General features: G+C 36.8%; 1 protein-coding gene across 2 annotated transcripts in view; it reads right to left on the reverse strand.

Annotated features, from left to right (window-relative positions):
• SMURF1 (SMAD specific E3 ubiquitin protein ligase 1) overlaps positions 1–21820 on the reverse strand; it is a 60738-nt gene that overhangs the window by 13539 nt on the left and 25379 nt on the right. For both annotated transcript variants that reach the window (XM_030577558.1, XM_030577557.1), the window contains exons 2-12: positions 11772–11810; positions 10787–10895; positions 10027–10160; positions 9822–9887; positions 8436–8511; positions 7716–7954; positions 6832–6916; positions 4307–4453; positions 3596–3797; positions 2083–2186; positions 229–343 (exon numbers count right to left, since the gene is read on the reverse strand). In XM_030577558.1, coding sequence (XP_030433418.1) covers positions 229–343; positions 2083–2186; positions 3596–3797; positions 4307–4453; positions 6832–6916; positions 7716–7954; positions 8436–8511; positions 9822–9887; positions 10027–10160; positions 10787–10895; positions 11772–11810 — 1316 coding nt within the window. The remainder of the gene's footprint in view (positions 1–228; positions 344–2082; positions 2187–3595; positions 3798–4306; positions 4454–6831; positions 6917–7715; positions 7955–8435; positions 8512–9821; positions 9888–10026; positions 10161–10786; positions 10896–11771; positions 11811–21820) is intronic.

Consider the following 21820-nt stretch of genomic DNA (forward strand, 5'->3'; position numbering starts at 1 on the left):
TACCAAAGAATCTCACATGACAGCACACAGCAATGCTGATATACCATAAACCACACACTACTTCTGGTACATCAGTCTAAAACTCACTATTACATTAGTTTACATCCCATCACAAAGCTTTATTGTTTACCCTATTAAGATTGGACAATGACTAACAGAAGTAGAAGTGTGATTGAGCTCCCATTGAAGTTTAACATATATTATTATTGCTCTAATGTTAATACTTACAGGATTGATAGAAGAGTCTGGATTGATTTGCAGCATGTAAATATTGTCAGTAGAGTACTGGAAGAGTCCATAATAGGGGTTCAACATTTCATGGCACAGTAAATACAACCACTCTCTGACAAACAAAGCAGGATTTTAGTGAAAGTTTCACTGACATTTCAAACATTTATTATAACTCAGTCAAACAAACAGTCTTCAATGATTTATTTTCAATTTTCTATCAGAAATCTGGTAATCTATATTGCCTAGGGTGGAGGACTATAAAGCTTTCTCTAGGAAGCCGGGAAACGTCTAGCTCATTCACATACAGATTTTGATTTTACTTTAGAAGTATTGTCAAGGAAATTAGCATTAATTAAAAAAAAAAAGAGGGAAAAAACAAACAGACACCAGTAAGCAGTTAGGGTAATGTAATCGTAACTCATACTCTTCACCTGAGCCACGGGACTGAGTGTAATCAAAGGAAAACAAATTGCTGGGTCATTTAATCAATGGAGCCCTCCTAACATGAGGCGCTCATAATATTTCCAGATGTGTGTAACTTTTGGTGCAGAGCTAGCTATCTGGAAGGATATGAGGCATCACTGGGCAACCTTAATTATGCATTAAAGTTTTTGAGCAGTTACTGTGGATTTAGTCATATGTTCAAGTAATTGACTAAATGATGCAGAAGCCTAAGCCCCACTGATTTTCCTTGAGCTTTAGGCTCCTAAGCCACTTGTGTGCTTTTGAACATTTTACCCACTGGTGCCTTACAGACTGATGTATGCATACATTTGAGAACACATACGAACATGAGTTTCGAGGAAATATTAAGTTTTAGGCCAATGATGTAATTAAAGCAAATCAACTTGAATTATTATTATTATTATTATTATTATTATTTTTAAGTATTCAGTAGTTTCTGGTAGTACACATCTGCCCCAATATTTACAATCATATTTTCCTATTTAAAAATATGTTTTCTAAGCTCTCTTGCTGTGGGCCAACCATACAGAGCTGACAATTTGGAATAAAAGTGTACGCACAACTGAAATGAGATTTATTTCAAACTACTTCAGTTACAGAATTTTTAGGTATTATTACTAATAACAGTAGGAAAAATTTTCAGACTTAAGTGGCAGTTTTATGTTGACAGTATTCTCTCCAAAATGATCTGCAATTCAGCCTGTTTTCTCCCACACTTCCAGTAATAGAAGCCAAGAAGGACGGCAGCAGCAAAACAAACAGTAAATATTTTGCATAAAGGATTTCTTACTAAAGCAAACTGTATAACCAAGTGACTCACTGTAAGAAAAAGCAAGGTTTTAAGGTAATATTTAAAGGGCAAATGATTCAGAAGTACTGAGGTGCTGGAAGGAAGTCACAGACAGCACAGTAACAGTAAAAAAGCAGCTTCCAATTGTTAAGCATTAATGCGACATGAGAAAGGAGGGGCAAAACCAAAAAGAATAAAGCAAACAAGAAAAATTACAAGCAGAATTTTGTGTGAAGGCAGTTTTTGGATAGACTTTGGAGATAGACAGGATCTTGAGGAAAGTAATGGGGGTTATACTGTTCCATTATCTGGAAAAAGAAAGAGAGTAGTCTAGCTACATAATTCTGGATCCTCTGAAGTTGTATGCAGAGATTTGGGCAAATCATAAAAAAAGATATGGAACACCATCTGTCTAGAGAGGAAGTGATTAAGACCTGAATAAACATTGAGGCAGAGGCATTGTCAGGGTAAAGATGAATTCACACAGCGTGTCAGTGGTGGCAACAGGGGTAGGTCACTAAGCATTTTAAAGGCTGTTTTACAGTTAAACTACAACATTCCAGACAGAAAGGACTAAAAAAAAATCCAGGTCTCACCTTGCCACTCCACCATAATCCAAGCCTTCTTCTCCTCGAAATTTCACCATCAGCCTCTTTTTCAAGTCTTTTGGCCTCATCTTCATTATCTGACGGTAGGACTCCTATATATATTACAAAGATGACAGTTCTTTCCTTTCCATGGTTATAAGTCTATTATAAACCACTAGAACCATATAGGTTGCCATTTGAGTGAAGATTTCCCTGTATTTCATGGCTAGTGTCCATGTGAACTCCAATAACATCTCACCAATATTAGTGTTAAATAGGAGAAGATATATGGAGTCTGATTCTATAAACAGGGGTCGGCAACCTTTCAGAAGTGCTGTGCCGAGTCTTCATTTAGTCACTCTAATTTAAGGTTTCACATGCCAGTAATACATTTTAACATATTAAGAAAGTCTCTTTCTATAAGTCTATAATATATAACTCAACTATTGTTGTATGTAAAGTAAATAAAGTTTGTAAAATGTTTAAGAAGCTTCATTTAAAATTAAATTAAAATGCAGAGCCCCCCGGACTGGTGGCCAGGACCTGGGCAGTGTAAGTGCCACTGAAAATCAGCTCGTGTGCTGCCTTCGGCACGCATGCCATAGGTTGCCTACTCCTGTTCTATAAATTCAGATGTGTTTTCTATGTTCAAATGCTCTTAATGTTATCCATTCCTAGAATAATAAGAGACTTCCCAATTAAAGTAAATCTTTACATGACTGAAAAGCACAAGCAATAATATCAATGATAGAGATGGACTGGAAATACAACTAAGGGATTTCACTAAGAAAAATTCAGGTTAACTTGTTAAAATCTAACAAAACTGTCACATTAAATTCCTGACTGCTTGTAATTTTAGCTAGAGGGTCAAGTCTGCTGCAAAGTCTGCAGAAAGAAAAAAGGGTTTCAATGAGACTTGTCTGACAAGCTGCACAAGTGTGGAAACACCAGCAAAGACTTCTCTTTGTATGGCACATTCTGAAAACATTTTCAAACCACCACAATCTTATATTCAACATTTGAACTTCAGCAGTTAACATTTTCCTCAATGTTATTCCTTTATGTTTTCATACTATGCTACACTACCGTTAAAAAACTCTGTCGGTGTTGAGTTGCATGACAGCTTATGACTACCTTCCCCACACTCCTGAGGGAAGGGGGGGGAAAAATACCCCAAACAAACTAGGGCTCTAATCACAAAGTGAAACTCAGAGTCATGAAGTTAATAGGATAGGTCTGTTACCCAGACAGAAAGTTAAACAAAACCACAGATAATTCAATATGCTCTGAGGTGGTACTTCAGCGGCACTTCTCTAGCTACAAATTTCAGGTCAGAAAAATAATCCTGCAATTTTGTAGTCCAAGCTTACGTTTTATGGCAGCTTTATCTCCTTAGACATGTCTACTTCAGTGCCTACCTTAGGATGAATCAGTTTCACTGTGAACAAAGGGCAATTTTACATAAGAACTAACAGCAGCATTTGACTCTCACATCTCACCAGTGATGCACAAACCTACATACCTCAAATATTTCTTCTCTGGATACTTCAATGCGGCAGTGACCAGCTTGTGGTTGCTGAAGAGAGAGTTCATGTCTAAGGACTTTTAATTTCTGTACTAGGTCTCTTTCATATCTTTGTGCAGGCAACTCCTCACCATCTTCTAATGACCCCTCATTTGGGACTGGCAAAGGCTGGCTCGGTTCTTTTAGTTGGCATTGATGGCTTTGGAAAAAATGATGTAGAACATTTACTCTAAAAGCACAGAAGTAGGGAAAGTGGCATAATGTGATGGCCGTGACAGTGAAAGAACTAGTGAGCCTCTCTTTTCATTGCAATATTATTCACTGTTGTACAACGCTTATATTGACTGCTGATTGGACAGTATGAAAAATTTCACAGACTTCTCCAACACTGAGACCACTTTAAGAGCTACGACATTCCATTACAAAACTGTTTGCATGAGAGCTTTATACATGAAACAGCTTAAGACTACATTCTCATTGCATTTTACTTGGGCTCCATGCAAGTAAAACAAGTAGCACCAAAATGAGGTAGCAAATACTGTATCTATTGTTGGGCTTAAAAAAATATGCTGGTCTCAAAGAGTTACAGCATTATATCTAAATTTACTGATTATGGACAAAGAAAAAGCTAAGCTATTTTTAAAAGATACTTCAAACCACAGGAGCCTAAAATTAAAAGATGAATTCTCTACTGTATGAAGTTCTTACTTCATGATGTGATGTAATCGTGGGTCTGTGAACTGTGTGGTTCTGTTATTGTGATCTACAAAATATATTCTTCCAGATACTGTACTTCTCACTTCCCAACCCGGTGGCAGAGGTCCGAGTTCATCGCAATTCACACTGTTAAGGTCTCTAGAGACAGGAGAAGGAAAAACATTAGAAAGTATTGGTAACTAAAAGAAAAATTACTCTGAAAATAAGATGAGTGAACTTGGAGTTTATGAAGGCGAGGGGAGATTGCCATGTAAGACAGGGCCATTCTGTTTTATTTGTTACGCAAGAAACCCAGATATTCAAATAGGAGGGACAGATCTGAACACTAGGAATACTACACACACCTTGGAGCGATAGCAGAAAGCAAATTAGACACGAGTTTGCAATACAATATGGCAGCAAAAAAAAGGATCAGTGTTGACAGTATAGGCACATCACAACAGAGCAGTGAGGTAACAGACCCTATTTGCAACTGCATGCGGAAAACTGCATTCATTTCTGAACATCTTGTTAACACAAAGAATGAGGAATTGGAAGGAATTCAGAGTACAGCAATAAAAGTGATTAGGAGCCAGAGGGTTAGAACTGAAGAATAATTGAGAATTAAAAATGGATACTTGGTTAAGCAATTAAATGGGGAATATTTTCAAATGGCGTAAACACCATGCGGGGATTTCTCATAGGAAGATGACAAATCAGGATATGTACAAAAGCTGAGATAACTCGACTATTCCTTTAAACGCTAAAAGAGGCTCCCCTTCCCAAAAAACTACAGCATTCAGAAACCTAAGACTATATATTGCAGTGTTCAAAAACCCAGCCCATTAAAAACAGAGGTGGCTGACTATTCCCACTATCTTTTTTAAACTGTTAGCGATAAAAATAGGCACAAGTAGACAAGAAGATCTCTCACTTCTAATTAGCAAGTTCTGATTCTAACCATATGATTAATAATTTCAGTACAACTCATTTATTCAGGGAGGCATTGACGACAACATTTTCCTTTTCATTCTAGGTAATCTCAAATGTAATTTTTTACAAGTGCTATTGAAGACTGTACACTTACTTACAGGTAACATTTCAATTCCATTGACATGATGTACTACACATGCATAATTGAAAGGCAGAGGCCTCCAGCATCTTAAATATAGGAAAATACTAGTAGGGGCAAAAAAAGGGATGGAGTCATTGAAGACTATTATTTAGATAGCAAAGTTGTTCTCATTAATAAGGAAGTGAAAAATTCACTAGATAGCTGCTATGATGCACATTTTATCTGAGGTTCAAGATGCTGCCTGACAGATATTCTGAATGGGAATATTCTTGAATCTAGCTATACATATGAACATAAATCAGTGGGTTGTGAGGCTATGGGGAAAGCACATTTTATATACTCTAAGCTTCCTTAGTGCAGGAAAAAGCAGGGAATAGGCCTTTGTCAGGTTTTTCTAAAATATTTCAGTTATGGCTATGTGTTTAGATCAGCTGTGCATCTGAAACTGTAGTTTAGTGATCTGATCACATCCAATTTTTAGTGTACATTTGTGCTAAATGGCAAGGACAAGATTATGAAGTCTTGTCTCAAAACAGGTACAGAAAGACAGAACAACCTTTGCTAAAAAATAAGGCAAATGTTATTGTCGCCAGTAAGATGCTGTGACCTGTTTACTTGTTGTTCTTGAAAGCCTGTCTCTGCATTCTGCTTCATCTATCCAGTATCTTGCATTACTCCAGTTAGTTATATTGTCTGCATAGTGAGTAGAAAGTTGCAGACTTTTACAGTTTCACTTTCCAGGCTTTGGGGCACAGACAGCCTATAGGAACATTATGGAGAAGCAAAACCCCTCAGGGAAACTAGCCAGCTATGGATGTATAGTCACAAAAGACTGGACTGGATTAGCACAGGCTAATTCTTTAAAGAGGGTTTACCAAATTAATTTTGTGGATGATTCACATTTTCCCAGCAGCAAATTGTTGGCCTGAAATGGAGAATTTTAAATAGTTCTTTAAAAGTAATTTTTCAAGCCCCTAGAGTGCAGAATTGGCAAAATATTTCTGCTTCAGCTGCACAAAAAGTGAGCAATACTATGATTGAAGACATCAACCAACCATTCAGGAGTCAGAAGTTATCAGTAGTTTAAAGCCAGCAGAATTTAGCTTTTCTCAGTTGAGCACTCAAACGGCTCTCAGTCTCAGAAAAATTTTAGGTCAGATTCAACAAAGCAATTTGCAACTTTATTAAAAGGATCAAGTCAAATCCATGTTTTATCAATGTGACTTCAGTAAGGGTTACATGATGTTTTTACTTGATTTAAAAGTCACAGGTAGCTAATTTTTAATTAATAAGCAAAAGTAAGTAACCTGAGGGGATTGAATTAAAGTCAATAAAGAAATCTCCGATGATTCCTTATTCTGCTGTCTCTCAGAGTAGGAACCACTTCACACCATCAGCACTTAATGATTCAGCTGACTGCCATAAGATGAAAATAACTGACTATATAGCTATGAATACATACCTTGGTATCCTGGGGTCATGCCACGTACTAACTCCAGTCTGTGTGTGCAAAAAATAAACCTGGCCCTGTACCGTTGTCCTTTGTTCTACATAAAGGAGGGAAAATATTCCTTAATTATTCTAAATGATAAATTCTTAAAAATCTATAAGCAGTTTCTTACAGCTATAAGCATGTTCTTTTACAACAGAATCAGAGAGAGAAGAGATTACTTGAGCCATCCAGTCTGATCTCTCTCACTTTGGACTCAATAGTATGTTTCGCTATCCAACTGCTCTTAATATTTCTAATATCTTAAGTTTTAGTTCAAGGCATCGTGATCTGATTCTCTTCTTTTATATTGTGGTTTTATATTATTACTATTTTAAAATAAACTAGATAACTGCCTCACTCCCAAATCTGTTGTCTTCTTTTTTCCTAGATGAGATTTAATTCTCCCTCTCATCTTATCCTCTGATTCTTGTTTCTTTGTTGCCTTTATATTTTCCCGTAGTTTTTCTAGCTCTTTTCTAAACTATGGGCCTCAACCCTGCACAAAATATGCCATAGGGAAAGCAAAATAGCACTACTACTCTAGTTTTAAATGCACTTTCCATGCATAAACATTCAAATTTAGCATTAGCTTTCTGCAACAGCATCGCACCACAAACTCATGTTTAGTTTACTATCAGCGCTAGGTGTCTCTTGCAGTAGCTGTTTTCTAAGGAGCCATTCTTCAGTTTATATCTGTACTGCTTATCTCATGTCCCTAAATACAGACCATTACAGACATACAGATATTGCCTGTACTAACAAGTAAAGCATGTATTTTATACTAAACTTAAGGAAATTTAGCTATAAAGCTCTCTAAAAGACTTCAGCAAATGTACAATTCCGGAAACTCTTACCATAACCTTCAGGTAGGTCAGGTGACTGATGACCATGTGGTCTATTCTGAGGTGTTTGTACATGACCTCTGACTTCAGGGTTTCGAAGTCGCTGTGCCTGAAGCCTCTGATCTTGACTAGGAGATTCCACAAACCTACAATTTCCTCCACCAGCAGCACCAGTACTATCTGTATATGGTGCTGGTTCCTCCATAAAACAGCTGAGTGGCCTTCCAGGTCCAGAATCTTCATACACCGTTCTGAAAGCAGGGACGCTCACAAAATTAACACAACAAATGTTTGTATACAAAAAGGGCTAATTTTCTTCCTCTTTATTATTTGATTTGAATGAACTGCAACTTCTAGGACACACACTATACCCTACTCTTTTTTTATTTATATATATATTTTTTCATTTAAAATTTAATTAAATACACAATTAAATTCATATACATGCATACACACACAAATTTCATTCAATACATATTTATGTGCATGTGCACATGTGTATAAACATAATTAAATTGTTGATTAGCAATACAGACAAATTTTTAAAAAAATGGTCTAGAGATACATCATATCTATCTCAAAACCATTTCTTAATTAATTTGGCTGAATTACTATTCACAAGAATTCCAGATTTTGTTCTTCATAAGCATAATACATACCATGAACAAAAATACCATGAATGGAATTAAGTGAAACTAAATACACAGCAGAATCATCAGATTTAACACTTACCCTTCGTTCTCCAACAGCCCTCTACAATCTACCACAGAACCTCCTGAGCCTATTCTGTCCCGTGTCTGTAAACTGACTGAAACAGAAAAATGAAAATTGAAGACAAATCCTGCCATTCCAAGAATGCATCGTTTTATCAATAGTTCACATCTGCACTACTCTATATTTTATTAAGTGTTTTTGATTTAAAAAAGGGATAGTACTTCCCAAATGCAAACTACTAGCATCATAGCTCCAAAAGCTAGACTGTCTCTTCTCTATGAATAATCCAAGCTAGCATTTACTTTGTTATAAATATGGACTTTTTTATTTATCAGCATTCACAAAGGTTCTATATCTCTTCTGTGAGTACCAAGTCAAGGATGCCTGGAATCAGAACTTTATTCACCACTAGATGTCACCACAATGGAGAATTAAAATTATTGCCAATTACATATTTCCTCCTTCAGTGAAGGGGAGTCAGGAAAAGACAAAGGGGATTTGATTGTATTTTTAAATTAAATGCATACTTCAAAATATTTTAAGAACACAAGAGTGTAAAATTTGGGCTAAATGCTCCAAACAGAGCAAGAAAAAAAAATAAAGAAAAAGCTTGTCTAATCAATTGTTAAGTATCCCAAGTCACAGATCACCAGCTCACAGTATGAGATGGCTAGGCAGGCACACTACCGCAATGTCAAAACAGCCATTCTTTGTCAGGTGGTGTTCTCAGAAAAGTGACTTAAAAATGGTGTTCTGCAAAATGTTTATATCACAGTATCTTCCTTTAGAGTTGATGGTCCACTGAATTCCTGTTATGCATCACCTTGGCCTTACAGAATCACAGATTATTAGGGTTGGAAGAGACCTCAGGAGATCATCTAGTCCAACCCCCTGCTCAAAGCAGGACCAATCCCCACACTTCCCTAAATGGCCCCCTCAAGGACTGAACTCACAAAACTGGGTTTAGCAGGCCAATGCTCAAACCACTGAGCTATCCCTCCCCTCATGAAACATGTACAATTGGTTTTCCATGGAGAAAGTCTACCCTAAGTAGTTGTATTAGAATCACCACCAAAATCCTCCATTCCTACTTATGCATACCAATTATCCTTACAATTATCAGTTGCAAGAAAGCAATTTAGATAATGATTAAACAAATTTCAAATGATCTAACCTAGTCCCTGTTCATTTACAGTAACCAGGACATCTAATTAATATTAGTATAAGGAACATGAAAGGGGATTGAAACAATAAGTGACTTCAGGAAATGAGGTTTGAAAGATTTTTTTTTTTTTTGAGGAAAGTTTTTCCCTTTTAGCATCCATCTGAATCTTATTTTAATCCAAAGAGTTGTGAAGTTTGAACTACGACTGCTTCTTTTTATACAGACAGGAATGTTCTTACCCACTATTTGGCCTCGTACTGCATCAGTATCTGTGGGGTTTAATTTGCATAGATCCAAACGCTGGTCTGCAAACGAATTAAAAAAAACTCAACCCAAGCAAATATTGAACTGAAGATAAAGTTAATATTCATAACTTAAATATATAGCACCAAGGACTTTTGCAAAATACATTTTTTAAGATGCATGTAAAAAAAATATACTAACATCCAGTATCTTTTAGTCTGCTGATGGCATTGGAAAGGAGACGGACACACCCCAGGAAGCCAGCTCCCTGTTTCTTGTGTATTTTCTTGTGATTCCATACACTGATGGTTATAGAATCTGTTTTCCCAACATATCTAGAAAAATATATATTTAGAAGAGAATAATTTAAGCTTGATTTCTTATTATTCTACAGTATTTTCACTTTGCTCCATGCAGATTGAATTCTGATATATTTTAGTCCTGTCGCTTTATCATAAATACAGAAATACTTAATCCTGCTATAGCATTAATTAGAGTGTTGCAACTTTGCACAGCACGTTAATGTTATAGCACTGGTTAATTACAGACAGCCTCATTAAAAGCTACGTGACACATTAATTCATTATGTTCCAAACTTACTTCTTTTAGATTTGTGTTTATTATTTTGAAAAAATTTTAATCACTGCAACAAGAAGAATGTTTGGAAATAACTTTGATGCAGGAATCTAGCCAAGCTTAGAGTCAAAGCTTTCATGCTGTGTTTGAAACACCTAGATGCTTTAAAATCATGCCTAAATAATTTTTTTTTAAAAAAGTGTCCATAAAGAAAAAGAAAACCTTTCAAATATATTTTAAGAACCGCAAGTGATTGTAAAGTCCAGCTTCCTCCGGGAATTCTGGCTCTTCTTGCTAATAGATGGGGGAAAAGGTGGCTTGCTTACACTTGTGTTTTACTTTCCAGATAGATTCATGCAATGGTTTTACAGAATAAGTAACTCACAGATCATAATGCTGGTTCCACTTGGGGTCTAATGTGTTCTTCACAGTGTCAGTTGAATGGCACTGACCTGATCCGTCTACTACTATTTTTGCAAATGGATCAGGAAGTCCTATGGAGGGGAGATGGGGGGAGAGAAAAGGTACAATTAGAATCACAGTGCCAAATTAACAATTGAATACATATATACACATACACACTTTTAATGCATCAGCAACTGAAAGAAAAAAAACTATCACAAGTTTCAGCAAGCTACCTTTTTGTAATTTTATATAGGACCAATAACATGATGACCATAATTTGACCTTTGTACTATTTTTTTTTTGTTCAGTTTTCCTTTTTTAATCCCAATTCTGTCATGAGCTTTTAACATTCTTGTAAGGAAAATTTACAGTTATCCTAAAATTCTTTTTGCAACTGAAATACAGTTTCCATTCCTAGGATCAGATTTTTTTTAGGACACAATTTGCTTAACATAATTCTAACCTGAAGCAAATTTTGAAATTCTATAAAGGGAAAAAACATTAAACACTGCTTAAGTTAAAACAGTATTTCATTAAACAAATACCTTCATTAGTATCTATGCATTTCTATGCACTCCTTGGTATGGTTTAGGCTCCAGCACTTGTATGGTATTTTATAATCTCAGAGTGCTCTACAAACATAAGTGTTACCACCTCTTTTGAGATCAGTATTATGCCTCTTTTACATAGACACAGAGGTAAGTGACATCAGTGGTAGAGTCAGGACTACAATTGTCCCCCGGCCCCCGTCTTATATCTAAGCTGCCTGTCTACATCATATAGTAATATGAACCTAAATAGTAATCTGGTGCTACTGGCAAATGTGGAAGTTATCTCTAACTCTAGCACAGAAAAATAGACATAAATGGGAGTTAGGACAATAATTTATAGTTTAAAAATACAAGTGTGAGAACAATACCATAAAGTTATTTATTCAGTATTAGAAATCTGTCAGTTATACTTACTGAAGAAATCTTTTTTTGCAAGATTCTTGGCACATAATACTGCAAAACAAAAATAGATTAATCTATCAAAAGCCTTTTATAAAAATATCTTCAACACCCATAATGATTAGACACCAAAAATTTTCTCAATCTTGATCTTAACTTAAAACTGACCAAGTTAAATATGAACACTGCTTTCTTCTTGCCCTCAAAATTTGGAATCAGCGTAGTCTCTGCATGCACTCATGTACGGAGGGAATTGAATTAATCCCCTACTGCCTTTACCCTCATATCTCAATGCTGACCACATACCAAGAAAAATAAAATAAAAGGAATCTTGGTCTTTATGAACTTTTGGCACAAATTGTTTAATATGACAAAGACCGAATTCAGTATCTTTCAAAGTGTGCCAGTTTTGCTCAAGTTCCCAATGCAGAAAGCGCATTTTATATTTACATACACAAAAGTGACTTCTCTTGCCTCAGGTCCATCCATTCAGATTGTTGGTCGTAGCTTTTCAAGCAGTTGTTACTGTTCTGTACCAGTATCTTTTAGAACTTTGCACCTACCCTCCTACTGAACCCCAGCTTACTCTACCTCAATCTGCCAGCAAATCCAATTCTTGTAGGCAAAAGTATTTTTACATATAATAAAATAAGAAAAGAGGAAGAAAAAAAAAGCACACATTGCAATAGTGATCAAGGGGTCTCCAATGCAATATCTTTTTGCCCTAGATATAAGACAAGACCCCATCCAAGGGAACAAAGCCAAAAAAGCATCCAATTATCCATGACCTTCTTGAAGATCCACAAATCGGACATTACTTGCCTCTCCCCAATTCTACAGAAAAGGATAGCAGAGTACACAGAAATGAAAGGAATAAGAGAAAGACAGACTTTGGTGTGACTATCTCCACTTCTATAAGGTCCTCTTCTGTTCAAGACTCCAATCTTAACTCTCTGTACAATAAGACTTTTTCAGTATTCAGCCTCAGTTCCAAGGAGTTGTCCAATATTCATTAAACTTCTATATCAGGCTAGGAAGTATAACCACTGACTGTCAAATATTAATATTGTCAAGATATTTAAGCGTTACTTAAGGTGTGTGAGAGAGAGAGAGAGAGAAAGTAGGCTAGCTATACCAGCGTTCATTTATGTTTCACTAACCACTTGTTGAGAAGGTCCCCTCTCTATCAGGATGAGCCGTCTGGACACAAGTAGCAGGATGCTTGTATAATGCTTATGTCATCACTCTGCCTAGCAACATGTCTCATCTCTTTCCCACCCTGCAGCTAACGGGTTCCCATTCTGCATAAAATCAGCCCTAGGAATGTGAGGTCAGACACAGGCACCTTCACCTTGGCTAAGCTAGACTTGGGAAATAGTTGTAACAAAAGCATGGGAAAAAAAAACAAACAATCATGGCACACCTCTGCTGAGACCCTTTTAGCCTCCTGGGAGCAGTTCTGCGCTGGGACCAATGCCACCAGCATCTGCCTTCAACCAGGAAGTGGACTAAGAGGCTGTCAAAGAGCAAATATGATCAAAAACAACACTGCATTAAATTCATAAATGTATAACCAAATGAAACTGTTCAGACTAGCTTGCTATTCAACCTGAATGAACTGCAAAAACAAACCATTCATTCTTACATCCTTTGTAGCAAGAGGTAAAGAAGTTTTTTTTAATACATATATCATAAGTGTCTTTTTAAATTTGGTGCTAGATCACAGGAATCTTTTCCCCCCACTGACCAAAAAATGAAAAATCTGCAGGTCTGTGAAGTATTGTACTCGTAACAATACTGATGACAATTTGAAATAAAATAGAATTACAGAATCAGAGTCAGTTACTACATGAGCACTTACAGTGCAACAATTAATTTTCTTCTAGTGCTGGGATTGATTTGAGAAAAAAGTAGGAAATAAACAGAAAAAAGTGAATATGGGAAAAATTAGTCAGAAATGTTAGACTGTTAGTTGAAATTTCTAATTTAAAAACCCCTTTAAAGTATAGAATTCTTCAGCTTCTCACCCCACTTCTCACCATCAATATGAAAGCTTATTGGAGAAGTAAAGGAAAATTTCCAAATATACAAGTTCAAGCCCTATACTCAATCTCATTCTTAAATTTATATTTTCAGACTGACCCAAGTTTTATGGTGTTTTCTTGCAGCTACCTTCTGCAGAGCTTCTGAATAAAAGCCACTGCAGTTCCTGACTACTGGAAAATTAGATTCTCTGTTTAATGTTTTATCTTTGCCACTGGCTTTTGGTCTACTGTAGTAGAGTATTACTGCCAATTTTAGTACTGCAGTCTGTAAAACCCTCAATTTTAGTTAAAGCTATTATTCACTGTAGTAACACAAAAATCCTGCCACAAAAACAGTCAGTGCTCCAAAAACACCTTTATGAAGCAATCTCAGTAGCCAGCATCCCTGAGCTGTGCCCTGGCTTCAGTCCACTATTTGCGCACTGAAGCAAAAATGCTTTTAACTGCCCTATCAATGGGTTCACTTAAAAAAAACCCTCAGATTTCTAAAACGAAGTAAACAAACAAGTGACAAAGGCACTTGATAGGGGATTGCAACAGGAAGTGGTGCTGGTGATTGAGGAGAATGCTTTCCTTCTCCAGGCTGTGTTTATGCAAGACTTTCTCTTAAAGTGCACTACCACCAGTGAAACTCTTCTGGCAGGGTGCACTATGGTAGCTGAGCCATTGGCATCGTACTGCCAGAGCGCTATATACCACTTGTAAACAAACATCTCATCGAATCTGCTGCAAAAATATTGGGGGTGTTAACCCTGGCATGCTGGTCACTTACATTATGCCTTCCAAATAGCTTCCCCTCACCTTGTTTCAACAAAAAGAGGAGTACTTGCAGCACCTTAGAGACTAACAAAATTTATTTGGTCATAAGCTTTCATGGTCTAAAACCCACTTCATCGGATGCATGCAGTGGAAAATACAGCAAGATCACACACACACACACACACACACACACACACACACACACACACACACACAAAATAAAAAAATGGGTGTTGCCATACCAACTATAACGAGACTAATTAATTAAGGTGGGCTATTATCAGCAGGAGAAAAAATAACTTTTGTAGTGATAATCAGGATGGCCAATTTCCAACAGCTGACAAGAAGGTGTGAGTAACAATAGGGGAAAAATTAGCACGGGGAAATAGTTTTCACTCTGTGTAATGACCCATCCACTCCCAGTCTTTATTCAAGCCTAATTTAATGGTGTCCAGTTTGCAAATTAATTCCAATTCTGCAGTTTCTCATTGGAGTCTGTTTTTGAAGTTTTTTTGTTGGAGAATTGCGACTTTTAAGTCTGTAACTGAGTGACCAGGGAGGCTGAAGTGTTCTCCAACACCTACAAGATCTCTATCAAGTATTCTTAAAACTATAATACCCACCTGCTGAAGTGAAGAACAGACTGACCGAGCCAGAAGAATACCCAGAAGTCACTTACTCCAGCATTGTTAAAGCACACTATGGAACCTTTAGCGTGCACCAGAAGGGTCTACATAAGCCAAACAGTGCACATTAAGTTAGCACACTGGCGGTGTTTTATCGGTATTTGTCAATTTTTACCGAAAAATCAGAAGACCCAATTATACTCTCTTGTGTGGCTCTAAGTTATCTGGGGGCAGATACCACAGTTCTTAGCATTGCGGTAAGCAGAGGTACTCTGAATTCTTTGCCACTGAATTGTAGGAGAACTTGTCCATCTTTTCTGGACACATGGAAGAAATTGTGGGAAGATACTGCACGACTAGATGCACAACAGAGCATCTAGTCTGTATCCAGACTACAGAGTGGTTGTGTTAGAAATTGACAGGTTGTGTTCACTTGAGTTTTAACCTATACACCTTCTCAGGCCATCCGACTTGAGTTAAAAGGAGAACTGCACTCAAGTCAGGGCTGCGTGCGTGTGGATGGGATTCCAATTAGGAGCAACACTTAAATTACTTAACTTTGCAGTGAAGACAAGTCCTCTGAGAACAGTCACCTCTTCCTGTGCAGAAAGAGGGGTGGTCTCATTGTAAGAGGTCTGCAGAGCTATGTTTTGGTCATCTTTGTGCTTTCATCAGGTATTACAGCTGATTATCTTTGTTTGTGGAAATGCACTTTCAATTACTGCATTCCAAGAGGTGTTTAACTCTCCTCATTCTCAGTCACAGGCATTAATCCAGATTGGTGGACATAAGGGTGCAGAAAAGATTTTGACTTGAAAATATTTACACATCTGACACCAGTCTTGACTTTCCCTCCCTAATCATAGGTAAAGTTAGTTAGCACAGAATAGAAGCTTTAATAGGTCATTTCTATTAAAAACATTAAAGATTTTAGTGCTCAAGTTTTTTAATTCTTATTTATAAATGACTACTTTGAAAGTTTCCTTATGGGAAGAGAGGAGTAAAGGTGGGGAAACAGGAAGTCCTAGATGCAAAATAACTGACATGTTATAATGAATGTTACAGTATACCACACAAGGACATCCAGCTGCAATGTAGTTTACATTTAGATGTGCTCTACATTACAAACTTATGGTATAACTACGCTGTTCAGGGGGTGTGGAAAATCTATTACCCTGAGCAACAGAGTTATACCAGCTGAGATTCTGATGTAGACAGCGCTATGTTGATGGGAGGGCTTTTCCCGTCAACACAGTTACCACCTCTTGGAGAAACGGAATACCTATACCAATGGGAGAAACTCTCCCACTGGTGTAGGTAGCGTCTTCACTAAGTGTTACAGCAGCACTATGTGTAGACAAGCCCTCAGCGTATCTGAGATGAGGTATACACTATAAGCTTTTGCTGGCATAGCTATGTTGTTCAGAGGTAGAGCAACCAGACAGAAAGTGTGAAAAATCGGGACGGGCTGGGGGGTAAATAGGACCCTATATAAGAAAAAGACCCAAAAATCAGGACTGTCCCAATAAAATTAGGACATCTGGTCACCCTAGTCAGGGGTGAGCCAGGTATGAGCTCTGACCAACATAAATGCAACAACAAAAGCCCCTAGTGTACACAGTTATACTGGCAAAACTGTGCTTTTGCCGGTACATGCTGCATCAACACTAGGAGCACTTTGCCAGTATAGCTATAACAGCAAAACACTCCCAGTGCAGACTGGCCCAAGACACAGAAATAATTATAATAGTAATACTTCCACTAGTGCCTCCAGAGTTCACATGGTATGCAACTTGCAAACACAGGAATCAGTGGCGACCTATTTATGAAGGAGAATTTTTTTGCCACTACTATGCAATAGCACAAACGAATGCTATACTATTTATAAGTTCTGTCTTAAGGGCTATTTTCCAAATTGCTGTTTTTCTACCCTAAAAATGGCAGTTTAAAAATAACTACAAACAGCAGGGTGTTCTGTTATTCAAAGCTAAAATGCAGGGGGGGAAGAACAAGTTTTCTGAGAGGGCAGCATAAAAGGACAAAGTATTTTAAGTGTTAAAAATCAGACAGCAGCAACGCAACACATGCGGCATTAAATCCCACAGTGCAGCGGCACAAGATTAAAAACCTTAGACGAATCTGTCAAATGAAATCCCTGCTCATCCAAGTGGTTCAGTGTATTTTCTGTGGAAAATATTCTGAACACCATCAGCAACCCTCCCTGTACTGCCTCTGAGAATGATTCTGCTTGCTGTTCCTATTCTGTGTGCACGCCCTTAAGAGAGACTTCACCGCAGACAAATGTCTGTTTTGATTTCCCACCACTAGGCAACACATGAAGAATCTAAGTGGTTTTTTTTCCAGGTTGGCAATCATTTATGTTTGATGGGGTATGGAAGGAGAAATAGTTTAATAGAAAATGAATATTGCTGAAGGCACTACATGTATAAAAACAGCATTTCTAAGACTAACCACATTATTGTACCAAAATACACCATTATATTTGCAATTTGAAGTTAAATTGTTACTACAAAGTCCAAGGCATCCATTCTATTCTTCTCCTTTATTTTTGTTTTGTTATTTTGATCATAATTATAAGTGAATTTCTGAATTCAGATTCAACTTTGCACTTCAGGTTCTGAAAGATTTAAGAGGGTTGTGTGTATTTAACTTTTCAGAAATCAGATACTTGGAGTTTGATATTTAAAACCTAGAGAACAGAGGCAAACTGAAAACCTGTACAGATGTCCATACAATAACTAATGAGAATATTTTGCAAACATCACATGACTGACCTGCATTAATGATAGAGAATAGTATTATAATGCCGACACAGTTTGCTAGTCAGCAAAGAACAGGCTTCAGTGGAAATACAAACCATATCCTTACATTTCACTCCACCTTAACTAAAGCTAGAACTCAACTGGGCTACAGGACTGAATCAATACATGATCCTTTACATTCCTATGAAGTTTTCTCTTAACTGCCAAAGGAAGAGTTACTAGATTTAAGATATTTAGGTCTTTTTATGCAGCCCTTTTACGTGGGCTGCAGTAGGGTTCAAAGTATGTTTTTTTTCTGGGTAGAAACTCACTACATATCCATCTACAAACAGCAGGCACCTCTGAAGAGAGATTCTTCAAACACACCAGGGGTAAGTGTGAGCATTTTTATGAAGCGATAGCTAGCAATTAAAAGTGCATTGAAAAACTAGTTGGAAAAGAATACTAACAGGTTGGTCCTACATAATCATAAAAAGAACTTGCAAATAGGAGTATTCTCTCCATTTATGTTAATTTCAACCTGACGTTACCACAAATTGAACCATATATTGTCTCTTGACTTCCCGATATTAACAAAACAAAACACTATGGCAGTGACCAGCAATAAACGTTGTTAAAATCTGCATCTGTACATCCTGTGTATGTGGAAGGGTTGGCTAGCTTTTCAAACTTTTGGAAATATTTTAACCTTTACTGTCATAACATACACACACACAAAAAGGAAAAAATATAGGGCTAACTGGTGGGGCGAGGCTGATTCGTGAGAACTGATATTAGAGTTCTGAGTAGAATTGTGCAGGGATTTATAGAAGGAATTGGGGGACTAACGTGTGCAGGGGAACAGAATTGAGCCTTTGTGCATATGTGGTGAATTACGGAAATGGGGAAGAGAATAAATTGGGGGGGCATGTGAAAGAGTTCTAGAATTAATTATGTGGGAGAGGGGAAGATTAATTGGTGTTGAATTAAATCAATTTTATTTATTTGAACATATGCAAATTTAATTTTGTCAGGAGATATTAGCAGGTATGGAATTTTTTTTTCAATATAAACTTCCCCATCTTACCCCTCTCCCCACCCACAATTAGTGCCCGATCCAACCCTTATCTATTAACGCAAGTATTTCTTTAAATGCCCCTAAAATTCTAACTAGTCTATCACTTAACCAAGCATCCTCCTGTGCCCCCAACACAACATAGCCACTCTCACTCTGTGTCCTCCCCTCCACCTCTGCGCCAAGAACCCTCCCACTCCCACTGCACAATTACTTATTCTGTAACAGAAATTCAAGAAGTCAGAAACGCCTTGTTAGGGCAGCCATCACTCCCACTCCTGGAAGCAGATCAGTTTTTGAAAGTAGGAGTTTCCTTTGGTTCCCCGTTCACCAGCCGCACTTGTTTAGCCACTATGTTCAATTCCTACCCTTATTCAGTCACCTTCTTACCTTATGTTCCCCCCACCACTTAACAGCCTCCCAGCCTCACAAAATAAATTAAGACAATTTAGATCTTAATAGCAACTTTCAGCCACAGATCTCAAAGCACTTATCAGTATTCTGATTTTACAGATGGGTAAATGGCAGAGCAGGGAACTGTCCTCAGATCTCCCAATTCCCAGTTCAGTGCCATATTCACTGGACTACACTGCCTCCCTTGACATTTCAGGGAATACAGCCACATATTCCCACTGCATCCACCAGAACCACAACAAAAGTGAAAACAAAATAAGTCAAATTTTTCTTCCCTCTTTTCTAACAAAATGTTTCCAACAAATCTGATTGAGTGAATTCTTTATGAAACACCCACAAATTAGCTTTCAACTATTTGAGAATACACTATGCTCTCATTACCCCCATTGTATTCCGTCACAGTCTGGATACAATATGTATTTTGAGAAGTGGACAACTGAGTGGTAAGAAAAAAAAAAGTTAAGTATATACAGGGGACAAAATTCAGAAAATAAAGTGCAAAAATCCTAAACACAATTTTATAGATGAGAATTTAAACAAAAATCAAGAAATTCAAAGCTACAATTCAAACAAGAGCTGTAACTATATTCCCTTTCATATATGCAGCATATTTCTGTTTACACTGTTAATTTTATGCCCTAATGTAGAAGCAATGCATCCAAGTTACAGTTGCAGTGGTAACCACAATTTTGGATTTCTTGTGAGTTTTATTTCTTAAACCATAACATATTCATTTCCATTCAATTAAAAAAAAAAGACACACTGTTGACCAGCAATGTTTATCTGAATGGTTCGCACATATCTGATCACACTCTGAAACAGATATTGATGTGCAGAGCTCCCCATCATTGCTATACAACTAAAATTTTGTTGGAAGGTGAAGTGTTGAAAATTATGTGCTGCATGTTTGCTTCAAATAACATCAAAATCTTTGAGAAATAAACCCATGATGAAGTTTTAAAATTAGCTGTTTCAGTTATCCAAGCACTGAAAAAATTCTTAAAGCATGAAAATACCAAGCACAGACAGCAACTCTGAGGTAGAGCTGGCAATCAAACTCAGGAGTTCTGACTCTTGCCCCATATCTTAACATTATACTCTACTCCAAGCCTTTGCAGAACAGCAAAAAAAGATAGAATATTCCAAAAAGTAAGCACCTGACAACAGCATCTTTAATCATAACTTCACCAATATGCATTTGATTTTTACAAATACCAGAGGTGTGACAGTGAATGGTTAATTCAATATAAAATTTGAGATCTGAACACAATATAGGTACTGATTTTAGCTATTAAAATTGTCTTTCGGTTCACCTTTTAAACTTAGTTCTTTCCTATTTATGAAAAGACTGAAGCTACATCTTGAAATGACATTGGGATCCTGTACATGTGTCGAGTAGAAAGGAACAATGCTAACAAATGATGCAAAGACCATTTATCAATTTGTACTAACTTTTAATATTAGGAAGGTAGGACTATTTGGTTTCTTTTAAAAATTATGGAGATAGTCAGTTAGGTATGTTATATGAATGTGCTTTAATTACCCATCTGTTAATGCTATCAGTATTCATTCAAATTATTTAAGATTTTTGGCGGAGTACAGAACCACCTAAACAAAAGGGCTGCCAACTGCAGACAGTGTTCATTTCCTAACACATCAAATCCACAAGAATATTTAGGGAAAAACATTCTTAATTAGTTAATATATAGATGGGAGCGTGGACATCCTCCCCCCCCACCCCGAATTTTCCAAGAAATCAAACCTTCCACAAATACAAACTCTTGCCTTAAACTAAACTACGTATCCACTTATGAATGATTTCAAGCAAAACTGTACAGTGAAATTCATGCAGGACATAAATGGACTTTCTAAGGACATGAGAAATAGGAAAAGAACCCCAAGTGAATATCCAAAAAGCTTTCCTCCAAAATTACTTTGGAATTGCTTTGTACATATTTAGCAGGAAAGTGTTTACAGAATACTCAAATAATTTAGATAGCTATTTACTGGTTCAATGAATTTAGGATAATATTCAATCTCCTCTTTCACAAGTTTGAAAGCTCTTCCATTTTTGAGACATTTGATTGTCTTTAAAAATACATATTTTTATAAAATGTGTTTGTTGCAGATCATTTGGATGCTAATTCAAATATGTAATGGTCTTCTGAAAACCTACATATTAGTTATAAAATGGACCATTTTGGATCTTGCTCTTTAACCAGATGTGCTCTCTGTTCTCCCTTTTGAAAGCGAAGGGCTCAGCCAGCCACTCTACTAGTATAATTATGATTTTGTGATCAATTTGTGAAACACAAATGACAAGGATCGAGTCATTTTCACACAGCTGCTTTTTTTTGTTAAACAAATATCCATGTGTCAACCA

Source organism: Gopherus evgoodei, chromosome 10 (assembly GCF_007399415.2).
Source record: "Gopherus evgoodei ecotype Sinaloan lineage chromosome 10, rGopEvg1_v1.p, whole genome shotgun sequence".
NCBI classification, from domain to species: domain Eukaryota; kingdom Metazoa; phylum Chordata; order Testudines; family Testudinidae; genus Gopherus; species Gopherus evgoodei.